The following is a 17295-nucleotide window of genomic DNA, read 5'->3' on the forward strand; positions in this document are numbered from 1 at the left end:
AACAACTTCAAAAAACTGTAATACACTACCAGTAAGATATAAATTACACACCAAATGAATACTCTGCATTTTTACATCTGGAAATAAAAAATGCATATAAAAACAATAGTGCCTGCAGTTAGGATTCAAGACAACACTTAAATAACCACAAAAATGAAATCTAGCTTATGGTTTTCTGGTTTGAATCTAATGGCTACTTCAGAGGCCACATAGACAATCAAACCACTGATCAAATAACTGTGCTGTCCTCCCCAGAATTATTTTGGTTTCATTTGATTTCTTTTTTGTACGCCTCACAGGAAAAGAATGTGCAGCAGTCTTATTCGCAAGCCTAAATACCTGAGCTCGTCTGGGACAAAGGCAATTAATACTTTCTACATTCATTTGATGTGGAAATGCACATTCTCAGCTTATGCAATAACTTATGGCAATTTAACCTAATCTTATGACCTCCAGCCAATAACTACTCTTATTCTCTAATGAGCTGCATGGGTCACCAGCAAAAGCCAATGTTTTGTTGGTTTATCCCATTAAAACATATAAATAAAAATATCTAGAGAAGTTTTGCATTTTACTCCTACTAAGAAACCAGGTCATTTTCCCTGATGTTGAGCTTGCATGTTTGTCATAGGGTGGGATCTTCACTTGTCACAGGAATCATGCATATGTCCCTGTCCACTCTGGATCTTTTAATATGAGACCAATGGCATTTGTGACAGGACTAAATAGCCTTGACACCCTAAGTGGCATGAACAGCCAACAAGGTTGTTGTAGTGAAGAAAGTGATGAAGAAGGAATTCTTTGAGCTGGTTAGCCCACAGAAGGGTTTCTGATGCTAAATGGCTACAAAACTTATTCTAGTCTCTGGGCAGCAAATTTTCCAATCTGCACACAGAAAATCTTTTACATTTCCTGTAAAAATTATGACATACATCTCCCACCTCTACCCCCAGCAATGTGATTTACAGCCAAAACATTGGCAAATCCCTCACTGAAGCCTGCAGAGAGATCTTTGCATCATCAGAGTTATTCTAATGCAACTGAAGCTTTGTTGTGGGTGGAGTGAAACAGGTTCTAAAAATACTATATCCACACAGAACATTTCCTACTCTGCCCATTCCCTAAGAAAGGGATATCGGAAGTGGCTTCTAAATGCTAAGATAGGATGGTGCTTAAATAGAGACAAGTAATGCCACAGAGGTTTGTGCACAGAGGCCAGTGCTTGATAAATCTGGGAATGATGAAGCTTGATGGAGTGAGAGGATGACTGAAGTTACAGATCCAAATGACAGATTAGGTATCCTTTGTGGTCTAAGATAACAAAGAAATGGTACAATTTTAAACAAAAAATGAAAATTGAGCTAAAATTTTGAAAATTCTTTAAAAATAAAAATCACTTGTTTCATACACCAGATATTAGATTCAATGCCATTACTTACCAAGCCAGCTATTGGAGTTGGCAGACGATTGATCTTCTTAATGATGCCAGGTTTGATCTTGTTAATCAAACTAAAAAAAAAGTTATATGATTTTCTGTTAAATATTTTACTGTACTAAGCATGAGCATCAATGCTTATTAAGAAATACTTTGCATGTGGTCCTAAGTAACATGATTTGAATGAGTTTGAGCTGAATCTATTAACACTCCCAAGAAGTGACAAGCAAGAACAGATTGTAGAAGCAAAAATGAAACAAGTCACACACAAAGAGGTTTCTGGGAACAGCAAAGCGAGAAAGAAAAGAAAATGCCTGAGGAGCCGTGGGCAGAAAAGAATCTGTGTTTCTACTACAAGGGTGGTGATGTTAATTGGATTCAGATTTCCTATTTATAGCTTTTCTTCTCATAAAGGTTCTGAGCAAATGTCAAAAATGTACCAGAATATTGATTTTCAGAGTTCAGTGTGATAGCACTAATATTCCTGAAAGGGTGAGAAATAAACTCAGTTCTCACAATGCTTCCAAGTCCAGTATGCTGTGTGCAGCAATCATTTTTGGCACACATTATTTACATGCACAAGCCATTTTCCATCTCAGTCAGAAGAGATTGTACCTGATTTCACTCTTCACATAAAATTCATAATTAAGCTGAGAAGATAGGACAGACTGACACATCACTATGGAATACATATGCCCAAATGCATCCCTTATCCTGCAGTAAAGAGGAGGCACAGGATTCCTTGCAAGTCTATACCCAGGTTTTCAATCATGGAGCTAGTGAAATATTGTGAATCACCAACTTACACACTGGACCACAGGGTCAGTGGAGAACAGGGACCCCAGGAGCCCTGCAGACTTCATCTGCCTCTACACCTTTGAGAATTTTTTTACTTGCTATCACTTTCTTGTTGCTGCTTCTCTGGCCAGACCCTTCACCCCACACAAAGCATCAGCAAGGGTTTGTGATCTACCCACACCAGTGCAGAGACAAGACCTGGAGTTTAAACCTCTGTGTGGGGGAAAATAGTCTTTTGCTTAAGCAGAAAATGTATTTGGGAAATAAACACAAAGAACAGTTGACCCCTATATACTGGAATGAAGGATACATTTCTAAATACCTGCAGAAAAAAAAAAAAAAAAGGACTGCAGGTCCTGAGATTTTTCAATAACACTGAGTTATTTGGCAAATAAGACACATTTGATTACTTTTCCAACACAAAAAAAAAGTGATCTGTTGAGGTGGAATAAAAAAAAAAAAGATCGAATTCCTCCCCTTTTTTAATTTTTAAATCTTCCAAATGCACAATTTTTGACTTATTCTACTGAAGAACATGAAGTAGCATGTGCCCAGAAAAAATTCAGTAAATGTCTTTCTCTTGTGTGTGCACAGTAGAATTGGCAAAATGCAAAAGGCTTTATTTTGTCAATTATTGATCACTCAGCCAACGTGTGCACTTAGTCTTTGAGTAGGACAAACTGACTGGATGCTATAGGAATATGTGGTAGAGGTCTTACCTGCTATGGTTTAAGTCAGATCTACAATCTACAGAGATAATATATCCACTTAAATTAGCCATGCCACAGGTGAACCAAGGAAATGGACAATCTAATTTCTAGTTTGTCCCAATTATTTGAGATCTTGAACTATATTGTCGTTGGCAAAAATTGGACATGTGAAAATTTTTGCCATCTGCTCTTTCCTATTTCCACAGAATTTCACTCCTCCTTGGACTTCAAGTGAAAATCACTCCTCCTTGGACTTCAAGTATGTCAGATTTAAAATTAAGACACAGGAGAACAGCTATTTTAGTACAACATAATAAGGCATCTTTTGCTTTAAAGAAAGTTGCATGCCTCCTAAGGCAAGCTGCTCACTAGAATGTCTTAGGTTGCAATGCAAGATGTGGCTGGCTGCGTGTGTTCTTTTGCCACCTGTTAAAACCAGGTGGGGCAGTTTCTTCATCTCTTCCACAACCTGTCCTCCCTCTGGGAAATATCTTCTGTTAATGGGCCATTGAGTCTCACTGATAAAATTACATCACCCCATCGTGAGATGCTCCACCCAGGGGGAGGAGCCAAGCATTCCCACCTGGATATAATCTGAGATTTGGAACAACAAGACAGCCTTTTCCCACACGATTCCCAGAGAAAGACCAGGCCCATCAACACCACCACTGGACATTCAGAGGAAAACTACACCCTTCTACAGGACCACTGCTTCAACAGAACCACACCTGTCACTGCAGGAGGACTGCAGCCACCATTTAATGGGACTGCTACCAACAGCCTGACCCACAGGCTGTCAGATTGTATTCTGACTCTGTCAGTGTTGTTTTGTATTACTGCATTTTTTTCTCCTAATAAAAAACATTTATTCCTGCCCTCATATCTTTGCCTGAGAGCCCCTTAATTTCAAAATTATAATGATTCAGAGGGAGGGGGGTTTACATTTTCCATTTCAAGAGAGGCTCCTGCCTTCCTTAGCGGACACCTGTCTTTTCAAACCAAGACACTGAAGAAATTGCATGATGGATTTTTTTGCAATATTATTAATTACAGATAAAATTAACTGACTTGCATTTTGCAGAGGGATTCTCATTCTATTGCCAAGTAAGTGTCATCAACAATGAAGATATCAGAAGATTAGTATGTATCAGTTAATGGCCAATTCTTAAAAATCTGAATACAATATACACATCCCACTAAACATATACTTACTCATTAAAAGGACAAACTATTTTTATTACCACATTCACACTCATTAACATTTAATTACATAAGTAATGAAAATAAAGCATCCAGCTCTACAATATTATTGAAAATTAACACCCCATATCACAGATAACTTTAGAAGCATCTAGCAAGATAAGACTTGCAAAGGTCCAAAGGCAAAGGCAAAAGATCCAAAACAAAATAAAGTCAAGGACAGAAAACATGGCAATATTCACAGAAGGAAAAAATTATGTATAGGAAAAGAAGCTCAGAGAACTGAACTTGCACAAATATTTTCTGAGAGTTAGTTTTGCTGAACTGATTTTAGAGCGGTTCTGAGTTTTGTGGGTTTGGGTTTTTTTAAGGTTTGTTTGTTTGTTTTTGTTGTTGTTGTTTTTAACACCCCAGGTAGGTCTCTAATGAGATTTCTCTTGCACTGGTGTTCTAATGACACTTAAAACTGCTGTTCCTTAAAATACTAAGGGATAAGCACCATTTCCAGTCTTGGAAACCTGTTCCAGTAAGTACCAAGCCAATTACAGATATGTGGATGAGACCTGTTGAGTGGACATTTTACACCTCTGACTCAGTCTAACAACAAAACCAGGCAAGTCCCATCATTGCCAAGCCTACAATATATAAGCACGAGGAAGCTTCCTACAGAACGTGCTCCAAAACAAGCTGAGTGTAAAGTTCTGTGATAGGAATAGGCAGTTTCAGGATGTATAAAATCAACACTAAAGGGCAGGGGATGGAGGACAGAAATCTAAACCCAAACAACAGCAGTGGGTATAGGGGTGACAGAGTGCTTTGATCCCAGCCACAGCCACCACCTTGCAGAAGATGAAGAGAAAGCCCAGAGATACTCTGGGCATTATAACCCAAACCAATATCATCAATCAACAACAGCATGATCCTCTCAGTATCACACAAAGAAGTTTGTGGGACAACACAAAGAACATATGGATATGGAAAGAGTATGTCCAAAAGCTGATTTTACTTCCCATGACAAACAACAGGTATTGCAAAATATTAAATTATTTACTACAAAATACTTTTGGTACTTCGAAAAAATAAAAATAAAAATTCAGAGGCCAGGAAGGACAGAGGCCAGCTGATGTTAACCTGAAGGGTTGTTATATAGGTAAGCCAATACTCACTCGCACAACAGGACTCCATTTTCTAGAGCTGCTCGAAAGTCTTCAGTTCCAAAGCTTTGCCTGGTCACTGCCTATAAGAATAAGAGTTGAGAGTTAATTGGACACACAGGCAAAATCAGCACTAGCAAGAAAATCTTAGTAGCAGTTAAAAACACGCAAACAATCCCTGATTTAACACTTAGTTTATACTATTATTTTCTTACATTAATTTCAAAGAAGCAAGTACATAAAAGCCAGTTCTTTATGCCTCAAAAGAAGTCAGATCCAACATCTTAAAATAGTTTCCTCTAGAGTAAGTCAATCTTCAGCTAAATTCTATGGGAATACTTATTTTCTGAAGCAATACCAGTCACATTGAAGAGCGTAAAAGAAATTTCAAACGGAAATGCAAAAGAGAAGGAAAGTCTTTTATCTCCTACTTCATGTTACAGCGTGTATACCCATGATATCTAGCACAAACTATTTTAATAGTGGGGTTTTTTTGTGCCACTTGCACCTAAGGCAGTGTGACTAAAGAACCACTCCAAGTCTGCATTACCACGTGCACATCAATTCCCATTCCTTGGCAAGTGGCAGGAGTAACTAATGGGACTCGTTCGTATAGTCAGAGTGGAAAAGCAGTAAACAAGAACAAGGTCTTATAAAGGACTTAAGATACCCAAAAACAAAAGAATTGACTACAAGTTTGCAGTAGTTTTCAAAAAAATACCCCAAAATCCCAAAAAACAAAGCATTTGCTCAAACCTATACTCACTTGGAGCCCCTACTAGACTCCCCCTCCCCGTACCTACGTTCCCTGCAGGGACCAAATTTGGCAGATTTCTTCCAAACACCAGATTAGTATCCCACATGCAAGTCAAAAAAAGACTTTTATACAATTCTGCCATCAGTCCAAAAGAGAGGTTTTAGGCCAGCTGGGAGCAGAAATCAAATACTAGGAACTGTATTTATTTGACCTTAGATGTCACCTTGTTCAGCCACCAGCTAATTATGAGCAGCCTCTGGGGATCCTGACCATCCTCAATCCTGTGCAGGAGTTCAGGCACACAGTTTAAAGTGCTGTGGATGTGCATGCATCCAGAGCAAAGCTACTGGTTATCACAGTAAGTAAGGAAATTAGCACTGAAAAGAATGAGCTTTGCTTGGTAAAAAGAGCAAAGGACAGGATGAAGCTCTTTTAGGATCTGTAAAATTATTACATTATTGTTTTTTTTAATTCCAAGAGGGATGCACACTAACACCAGAAATCCTACAATTTAAGTAATTAGCTTTAACATAGGTTTTCTTTTCATTCAAATGCTAAAAGTTCAATCTTCCTATTGAGAAGAAAATTAGGTATTACAAAAATCTTCTTTTGTGTTTAAGGTTTTTTCCTTAAATGTAACAGATAGTGACAGAAAATGAATGATGGCACATCAACTCAAGATAAGAAAAAAATCAAAATTCAGGGAAAGAAAGGAAGATAATGATTCCCCTAGGAGAATTACACATTATACAATATTCATATAACAACAGTCTGTTCCTACAGAAAACTAGAAGTTGCATCTTAGAAACAGAATTGTCAATAATCACTTAAAAACACAATCTGAAAACTACCCTTTTCTCATATATGGCATGATATTTTGTTTCCAACCCTATATATTTAGCGATAATGATTTTGAGGAAGCTAGCCAATGTAACATAACAGCATGGAAACTTTAGGAATAAATATTTATGTTCCCTAGTTTATAGGGAATATGAGGAATAGGATTACTTAGATTAAAATTAGGTCCTTCATTCTGCAAGTTAGAAATTTTACATTTGCATGTCATACATTAGAACTGTACTGTAATAAGGGCTGTAGATCTGGAGTCTAGCTTTACAGCTCTGTTTCAAACCACAATCAATTCTTAAGAATCCTTAAGTTGTTCTTATTGTGGAGTTCCTGACATCTACAGGACTACACAGTCAAAATGTTTGTGTTTATAGAGAGTTTACTGGCAAGTATGCATGCAACAGATGACAAGGTGCTCCCCTCAACAAGAGTTGGGCCCTTCCCAAGCCTGCAATGTCTTCTAAACCCACAATCAACCTTCACAGTGAAGTCCTTTTTTTTTTTTTTTAAAGAAAAGGGGTCCTAGAATTGAGTATGTAGCTAAGGCCCAAACTCCTCAAAGATCATTCAGAGGAAGACAAGGAACATGTGCCACTGAAGAACTGGAGACAAATTACACTTCAGAGTAGCCCCTACAGAACACAAGAATGCCACACTGCAATTCATAATCCTGTTTCCTTGAACAGCAAGAGTCCAATTTGAGTACAAGGCTGTAAATGCCCCTATTAGACTTGCAGACCTCTTAAAACTACATTAGAAAACATTACACTGGAAGCATTTTGACTAAGCTATTTGTGCAGCTGCTGCAGCAATCAACTCTGATTTGCTACACAGGATGGAACTGTCAGACTGATCTTGTGACCCACTGATTTTGACAACTACGTGGCTTGTTGATATTACAATAAAAACATTGGTTCTGCCAAGTTAGGTTTCATTAATATTGACTTTCAAAGGATAACTAATAATTAAGTAATTAGGAGGTATTCTCAAAGAACAATTTAACACTGGTGCATGAAACCAAAACATTTTCCAAGTTGCACAACAACTTGAATTTGTTGATGTCACATAAGTAAGTGCTCCATTTTTAAATCTGTTTTTGTACAGAGACAGAGGACTTTTCTCATTATGGACTTTCACCTGGCTTATACCCAGTGCAGAGTTTCAAGCTCAGCTGTAACTATGACAGTCTACCAGGAAACAGGTATCATTAAAAAAAATGCAAAGACACAGACTGCCTCAGAGTTCCCTGGAAGAACCTAAGTAAGACAAAGTGAATCCCACCCTAAGATATTACATCTTCAAACTATGTCTATGATGTCTGAGTCACTGTTTGTTCATTAAAACTGCTTATACTGGGTGTGGTACTCTTATGTAATAGGCATAATTGATTTTGAACAATTTTTCAACCACTTAGCCATGTGAGCCACCAAACAATAAAGAAAAAACCTTACAAGAGTGATTTCTACCCATTTTTGAACAACATCCCCTTCCAAATTATATGTCTCTTTTCTCTCCTCCATTCAGCTGAATATATTCTGCTTCTATCACTGCTTTTTTGATAGAATGAGAGCAATGACATAATTAAAGGCTATATAATAAAATCAAATTTATTTGCTGCTATAAAACAGTTTAATGTTGTTTTTCAAAGACAGTGTCCCCTAATACTTAAGTAATTTGCAATTGCCAGGTCCAACCAATTTTCTTCAAAGAGTATGCATGTCAAGTCTCTATTTAAATTTAGACATTTTAAAAACTCTTACACACAGAGGGCTAGTTTATGTTCAGATTTGTTGGGATTTCTGTAGCAGGAGACAAATCAAGAAGAAATAACCAACGATCAACCATTCTGAGCATGGCATGACATCAAAATCATCATGAACTGAACAAAAAGCACATAGCACAGAATATGCTGATTATATGCCCAAGTACCAAAATAATCATTGAGTACATTTCTTTGGCTTGCTATACTGTAGGCCAAATATAGCTGATCATAAGGCAGGGCTCCTTTGCCTTACAATCTATCTGAAGTTGAAAGATTCTTTCAGTGTTAATATTTAAAAAAAATTACTAAGGGAGTTCATATCAAGTTGTTTCCATGGTTTACACAGGTTTGAATGGCTCTAGCAAAAAGGCAGCTCTACCACAGGCCAGTTGATGTTTACCACCACATGAAACTCAAAGCAAAGGGACTGGTAGGTTTCTTAATTTAACTTTGCTGTGATGGAAACAGCCAAGCTAGCCTCTCCCCAACCAATGCAAGAATCCTACCACATACCCAGGCATGCTGGCTGACCAGTTCTCCATCACAACAGCGTTAGCTGCCCAGAGACGAGGAGGCAGTGCTGCACCACGCCCAGCCTGCAATCTCAGCGATGCCTTGGCACAGGTACTTGCCATCCAGCCTGCTCTCTCCATCTCATTCAGAGCTCCTCTGCCACCCTGCCTTTAGACTACAGCACCTCAAACCATGAAGGTCCCTGTGCCTCAGCTTGAGAGAAATGCTGCTTGCATCAGCTTGTATCCCTGATACAAGCATGTAGGTTAGGGATGGAAGGAAGATGCAAGACACTGAACCACAGAGGATAGCAACTGCCTGAAGGATCTCATGGGGCAAAAAATTACTCAGAGGGCAATTAAACAGATCAACACTGATTTATCAATTTCAGGTCCCCAGCATGGTCTGCAGCAAGAAAAGACAAATTTTGCATGCTGAAGAGAAGACCGGCTGTCTTCTGCAGGGAACTGGGACAGTGATGCAACAGTGATGCAATGGTGCCATCCCCAGTACAGAATTTTGGCTACACCTGCCAGTTCCTGTCACAATGCTTGCCTGAGCAGATCACCCCATGGACATATGAATGTCTGAATTCCTACCTTTCCAATGGCCTTTCTTCTCTCTATCCATTAGCACAAATCTGGATCAGACTACATGGCAAATGGCTCTGTCTTTAAACCACCCCAGCATTGCATTCCTCCATTTACAGAACTCCTTTGGCTATCACTGCCTTCATGAAGTGCAGAATGGTACTGCTCCTGCAAGATGCATAAGGAGATACATTGGCTACACCCCAGCCAACAAGCAAGCATGCAGACAACTCCCAGTGTGCTGGCATCTGTACAGTGTGACCAGGTCTGGAAGTAGATTCACAACATGTTTTCAAGTAGTATTTTGAGTCCACTGCATTTTATATCCAATTGTCAAAACATGGTACACCTCAGCTCAACAGATTTTTCTGGTCCACCTCGAAAGAAGAGCAACATTAAAAAAAGAAATACAAAAAGGCAGTAAGGATTTTTTCCCTCTCCTACATTCAGATGCACTACCCAACGTCCTCCCTCCCCTTTTCATGGCTATTTGCAGTTCCATTTAAATGCCATGCAGTACATGAGCTTGTGTTTGAACAGCTTATGTGGTAGCTACCAGAAAATGCTGTCATTATGCTTTCAAGTAAATAGCTTGTGCTGCCTGGCATTTGCAGTCTTCCTATACAGTCTTCTTCTCCCAATTTTTTAATTTCCTCTATCTTTAATAAAAAACAACAAAAAAACCCAAAACAAAACAAAAAAAAAAACAAAAAACCATAACATTGCCTCAATTTTCTCCTGTAGTAATTTTCTTTATCCAAATCCCTCCCAAAGGGCATAGGATGGTAGGTAACCCATATTTAGAGGGTTGCTGTACACAGTCTTGAACACAAGTTGAAAAATCAGCCATTTGGGTAGAAAACTTTTGACGTTGCAGTAATCAGCCCAACCATAGTGATGACTAGATTTCTCAAGGTCAAGGAGTAGAAAACAGCAGCTCATTTTTGAGGTCAGCAGGATCTGTCTCCCTGAATTTTGAGCCCAAGAAAATGTACAGAAAGAATGGGCATTCACAGCTCCCATCCACAGGAAAATACTACTGGCATTTCATTTCTGGTAGCAGCAGGGATACCAGGCCCAAAGCAGGCAAGGTCACTGTGGAAAAAAAAATGCTGCTATTGTGGGAAAAATGCTGCTATCTTCCCTCCTGGTCAACAATTTAATTCACAGTCCAACATACTCCTGAGGGGTCAGTCAACAAGTGCTCAAGAAGCTGGTATCCACAGAGGCTCTCCCAGTCAGCTCTCCAGCAATGAAAGGATGACACTGCCCAATCTAACCGGCACAAGAGCCAAGAGCAAGACCTAGGTTTCTACAAAAAAAGCTCTTAATCTCAAATCCCCACAGCTCACAGCAAAAATCCATGACAGGCATGCTGCCCCTAAGGAGAAGAACTGGGATGGCTGGACTAAGAAAAACATCTACAAATAAATGCGTTGTATAATCTAACTGAACAGAAAAAGTAAGAAGGGGGAAGGAGATGAGTATCACTTGATCACTTATGCTGGACCCTGTGAATGTTCCTCTTTATCTCCACAGCAGTAATGTTTTTCAGTTGGAATAATTCACTCTCTATGGCTCAATGCAAGACTGTACTCCTCTGTTTAACCCCACACCCCAAATCCCCAGGCATCATTACATTTCAGAGAATGTAGAGAGTTTTCAGTCTTCAGTCCAAACTGCCTTTGATAGCAAACCAGAACAGATATTTATAAAAGGAAATGGTTCATTATTGAAAAAAAAGTCTTAACTGTTATTTTCTATCATCAACATAATGATGGGGTCCTATTGTGGCATGCCTTCTGGACAAACATACCAAGACTCCTGAAATAACACACGGCTACATTCTTACAAAAGATGAAGAAAAACAGTAAGGGGTGAGCAAGAAGGGAAAACATTACTGGCGTAGTAGGTGTGAAAAGTACAGATCTCTGCTCATCAGATGCTTATCCTCTGCCCGTTTCAGCTTTTCTGTCAAACCACATGTAGAAACACAGTCTGAAGGCTGAAAGGAGAATTTTCCTTCCAATGGCTCACAGAGTGGCTGGCTTGGTGAAACAATGCAGAAGGGAGAGCAGGGATAAACATTTGGGATCAATCAATTCAGTCAAGCTTTTCCCCCACAAACAAGACGATCCCATAAAGGAAAACAAGATGAATAAGCCTACTGTTGTTTATCCTGATGGCTGTACTGACAGGTGTCAAGCTAGGAAAACCATCATGCATTACTTTGTGTGACAAGAAAGCATTACTGTGCAGATATGGGCAGCATCAGCTAGATGGAGGTAGGTGTTCCAGTAACACAAAGCTTGCCAATGCAAAGTGAAATCTGAATGACTAGACATCTCTGAAAAACAGAAATCACTGACATTTTATTTTTAATTACATAGCTACATCTGATTTCTTGGGAAACTATTAATTCTGCAAACACCATTTGAATGCACACAAGCTTTAAAGCTGCCAGCTTAAGTGATGCATGCTGATTTCAACTTTAACCACACATTCAGTTTCTCATATGTATTTACAATTACTTCCAGTTAAATAAAAGTGGGCATTTATTCACCTTCCCAAAGCAACAGAATACTAACATTAGCATTTTAAAATTTTCCAGTTGAGCTCCCTACTAATTTAGTAGTTTGTGGTGAAAGAATGGTGGTATTGGGCCCCTAAACCATAAATGTTCCTTAGTAAATAGAGAAAAGGACAAAACATTCATGAAGAAAAAGACATCTAAACATTCTGTTCACCCTTGAAATAAGCAAAAAGCAAGCACTGTATTCCATAAGTATGTAAAAACCAGCTTTATTGAAAGTTGTATTTTTCAATTAATTCACAGTAAAACAGTGGTGTACTAGACTTCACTGCTTCTTTCTGACAGAGAAAATAGTTCAACATACCCTGGGAACAAGAATTATGAAGGAATGGTTTCCAGAAATGTCACCAACAGAGATAACAGAAGAAATTACAAGGAGAAATTGCAGTTTCACTACTTAGATATCTGTAATTGCCCATGTTTTAGAATATATATGCTCTCGTGCTAGCCAGATTTTGAACTTGCCCATTGTAAAAGTCAGTCTCTCCATACACCATTTCTTATTCTTTTTTTCTGAAACATCTACACATTCAGCACTGCACTGGTGCTTATCTGACCTCAAATTGTTAATACCTTTCCAAGCTGGGGGCTAAGCAATCAAGAGACAAATCCATTCATAGCTGTTGCCGCTGGATAAATGAATACATGCATAGCTACATCCTGCGTAGTGTCCACCAGGGCCATAAAAAAAGCCTGTCCTGGACAGAATATCAGTATGTTCTCAATAATTCCCTCCAGACTTAAGATGCCCAAGACTTTGTATGGCTGGCTGAGCAGTCCAGTCACAGGAGAAAGCCATGATTTTCCTGCTATCCTGAAACTGCACCAGAGCCTCTATTCCCACTCTCTTCTTCATGCCCATGTGAAGGATCTGCATTTATAAAGTGTCCTGCAATCATCCAGGCTATTTGTGCTTCAGTATAGTACTAAATATATATTAAAGAAACCCAATCCCATCTCCATGTAACTCCCTTGCACACATTCCCCCCACCTCTCCCCCTCCCCAGAAATAAGCATATCAACTGAAGCAGGGGGGGCAAGCATCAGAGAAGGGCTGGAGCCACAGCATGCTGGAGATAAGAAAAGGACAACACTCAGATTTTATGCAGATCCTTGAAAGGCTTGGCACACCCAAAGATCCAGTGATCCAGTGCCCTGGCAGCCAGGCAGTATGTGACCAATGGGACAGGGAGTCACTTGCCTTCATGAAGAACTTCAAGTTCAGACAGAAATAGTAAAAAATTCTGCCCGAAAAGCAAAATTCTTCTAATTTCTTTTGCTAAAGGAGGGGAAAAAAAGGCCTATGAAAACTGCAGCAGTTTTCTTTCAGGGGAACAAAAAAAAAAAAGTCTTTAAAAGCTTCAATGCAAATAGAGGTATTACTTGGAATATTAACAGATAAAATGTTATGATAAAAAAAATCATATTTATCTAAGGCAAATATAAAAAAAGGACTAAAGCAAATATCAGCTTAGACTTTTTTGCTGTAGATGTAATAAAATAACATTTGTCTAACATTTTAATCTGTTATTTTATATTTAGTATTTTAAATAATGTCTCCATTCCACTGTAATTGAATTTCTAAATATTTGGTATTGCTAATTTAGAACAAAAGATAAATGCAAACTATAAAAAGCCTTGGGATATTTGTATTTTCTAAGTTAAGTTTTACTACTATTATAATTCCAGGTTGGAGTCTATGCTGCAAATTTCAATACAGGCTCTCAATCCACTGGCATCTATTTTTACAGGAAGGACCTAAAAGAAAACAATGTCTTTGCTTACACTGATTAAGAAAAACATGCTAAAACTCTGGCGCTACCTGCAAGTAGGTCCCTGTTGAGATTATTTATATAAATGGCAGAGACATACAGAGATACCAGATGAAATGGCCAAGAGCAGAGCATGCTTCTGCCCTAGATTACAGCTATCTCTTACAAATTTACTGCCTTGATCCTGGGTGTATTCAATACTTTGATTTTTCATATATTTTAAATACTTCTCCATGCTTCTCCAAAGACCAGCACTGGTGCCATGAGCAAACCAGGGAGCTAACCACAAGGTCTTGAAATGACATTCAGCAGGAGGAGGAAAAAAGGCATTAGATAAAAGAAAATGCACACAAAGGGGAAATCCTTTAGATACAATTGTTTTCTTGTGTTTAGCAAGGTTATTCGTGCATGAAAGGAGTTTTTTGCTATTACTAGAGATTTGTCAAGCCTTTCAAATTTTTCAGCCTTTACTGTAAGCAGTACTTTAAACAGCCTACATACTGAGATGTTCATTGAGTCCACTTCAGCCCAAAGCATTCTCTCCCAACACCCCCCCCCCTCTCTCTCTCACACTACCCCCATTTGCTTGCACATGGGGTTCAGGGAACCAACAGCCTTCTCTGTGCATCTTCCCTCCTGCCCCCACATCCCCTGACTGTTATATCTCTCCCTACTACACACACTTGTTCCCAAGCCGTTTCACCAGGTTCTCTTAGCTCATTAACAAGGAAACAGATGGATAGTGAAAAAAGAAATTGTGCGGAAACGAACATTTAACAGGGTCAAAGACACCGTAAAGGCAATTAGTGGCATGTACAGACCCTGGAGAAGTAGTCACAACATCACTTCCCAGTCAACTATGGCACTTGGCATTAACTGCAGATCTTAAACAATGCGGCTTGGAAATTTCAATATTATCTAGCAGCAGTTATGTCAAAATAAACAATCAGGTGGAAGTCACTGAAATTATTGCTGACTTCAGATGTGGAAATACTACACTCTTCTCTGGAATTTTAATAACTCAGGGGGATGGGTTAGCTTAAAAGAACTCCACTGATCTGACCCGTCTAAATAAAAATAAAAGCAAGATTGCAAAGCTCCTGTTTGGTAGCTGGGGGCTTTTTTAACTACATTTACATTTTATAATAGACAGTAGGTAAGCAGTGAGAGAAGCTACATAGAACAGTGACACCAAGAAAAAAAAAATTCAGGGTTTTCCTAGCTGTTTTTTAGAAACTTTTAAAACATGGAGTTGAAGGGAATATAAACACATACAACTAATTATATCGGGCTCTTTGGAAAGCACTGTGCATGGACCAAGTTACTACTCTAGGAGCAAGACTTTCAAACGCTCCCCTTCCCGAGGCTCGTGGGGACGATGCTCTCCAGGTGTGAGCTCCTGCATCCCAGCAGAGGCCATTGCCACTACTGCACAGCACCATCTAATGGGAGACATCCCGTACGACACATGACCACAGGCTCGGAGCTTCTGTGCAGCCCTTCTCCTTGGCAGGAGATGAGAGAAATCGCCTCTGGCACAGAAATTAAATAATTGCAGTCAGAGGAGGAAGAATGGCTGTGGAGGAAATTGAAGTCCAAGGGAGCCACAAAAGGATGGCGTGCATCTGAAATGATGACAGCAGAACAACTAGATGAGGCAGAGTATCAGTCTGGGCAAAGGAATAAAGAAGTTTAGGCTCAGCAAGTTTTGCTGACCAACGCTTGTCACTGATTAGGTGTTTGCAGAGTTCCAAAATATGAATGCTGCCCTTTCAGAGCATTTAAATAAAAGGGAATATTTGTTGAACAAATAGCAAGAGGGTCGAGTGTTTTTGTACTTTGAGAACTCTGAAATGAATATGTTCTTGGGCTTGAACACACAGCTTTCAGCTTTTCAGAGGATCCTGTTGTAGCTACACCTCCTTCAAGACCCTTCCATCATCTCACAGCAGGCACAGCGCCACCCTGAACAGTAAGCACACATTATTCATAATTATAGATACATTTCTCACCCCCCCCCCCCCAAAAAAAAATCAAACTCCTTCACTGTTTGAGATATATTTGCCTTCACAAAAAATCAAAGGTCAGAAAAACAGAAATCAGGGATCAGGCTACTAACAACCTCAAAATCAGGACTTCACCCTATTTAACAATTTAACATGACTTGTGAAGGTCCCTCTTTAAGCACCACACTGCCCTGTCACGTGTCCTTCCTATCTGAATATTTTGGCGAAGCTGATGGATTTATAAAGCCAAGCATTACTAGCCAACTCTTATTCTCCAGGGATCTCTGATGCATGGTTTGCAAAACCACAGACAGCAGATACACAATCAGATGCCAGTCACACGAAGCCCCACACAGAGATAATTGCTGCACTACAATGAAAGAATTAAGGTGAAGAGCACAGAGGTCCAGAAGGGAAGCACCGCTGCTCTCCCAAACCCTTTTAACACTTCCCCCTTCCCATCCCCTTTTCTTCTTTAACACCATCACTCATCACTGCACTTCTGATCCAGGGTGAGCATTGCACATGACCCAGGTGTTACTCAACCACCTCCAGCATGACATTTCCTCCAGCCATTTTACTGCTCCTCTGCAAATGCAGCGTTATTTATTTCATTATTTGAGGAGCCAAACTGGTTTGACAGAGTGCATGCCTCCTTGCCTGGGTGTGCAGAGGAACCCAAGATAAGATTGACTATCACAGCAGCTACACAGAGTTGCTACGTACACTGCCCAGAGGTTGGATTTAATTACTAGTCAAAAGAAGTCTATCTCCCCCTGATTACATAAGAAAATTATAATTTGCTTGTATTTATTATGACATCCTTGCAGAAATGTTCACGACTCTTTGTAAACAATTCCATATTCTGCAAGGGAGAGGCAAAAATTTACATCACAGTCTCCATATTCAACCCATTAAACATTTAAAATGTGAATCCTTGATATCCACCTTTTCATATCATTAGAAAATTCCTTGTTGATGAATTTTTTTTTGTTCTTATTCAGAGGAAAACACGTCAGCAGTGTACTAAACAATTTATGTGCACATGGCAAATACATCCTTTCTCAAAGACACACTCTGACCTTAAGTTCTGTGTAGAAAAAACAGAGTGTTCAATAAGCAGTGGGCTGGTTCACATACATTCACATAATCTCCC

At 39.2% G+C, this 17295-nt stretch overlaps 1 protein-coding gene across 13 annotated transcripts in view; it reads right to left on the bottom strand.

Moving 5' to 3' along the window:
* LMO7 (LIM domain 7) overlaps positions 1 to 17295 on the bottom strand; it is a 131296-nt gene that overhangs the window by 91081 nt on the left and 22920 nt on the right. For all 13 annotated transcript variants that reach the window (XM_084201433.1, XM_084201422.1, XM_084201423.1 and 10 more), the window contains exons 2-3: positions 5310 to 5380; positions 1440 to 1509 (exon numbers count right to left, since the gene is read on the bottom strand). In XM_084201433.1, coding sequence (XP_084057559.1) covers positions 1440 to 1509; positions 5310 to 5380 — 141 coding nt within the window. The remainder of the gene's footprint in view (positions 1 to 1439; positions 1510 to 5309; positions 5381 to 17295) is intronic.

This window comes from Fringilla coelebs (genome assembly GCF_963513975.1).
Source record: "Fringilla coelebs genome assembly, chromosome: 2".
Classification (NCBI taxonomy): domain Eukaryota; kingdom Metazoa; phylum Chordata; class Aves; order Passeriformes; family Fringillidae; genus Fringilla; species Fringilla coelebs.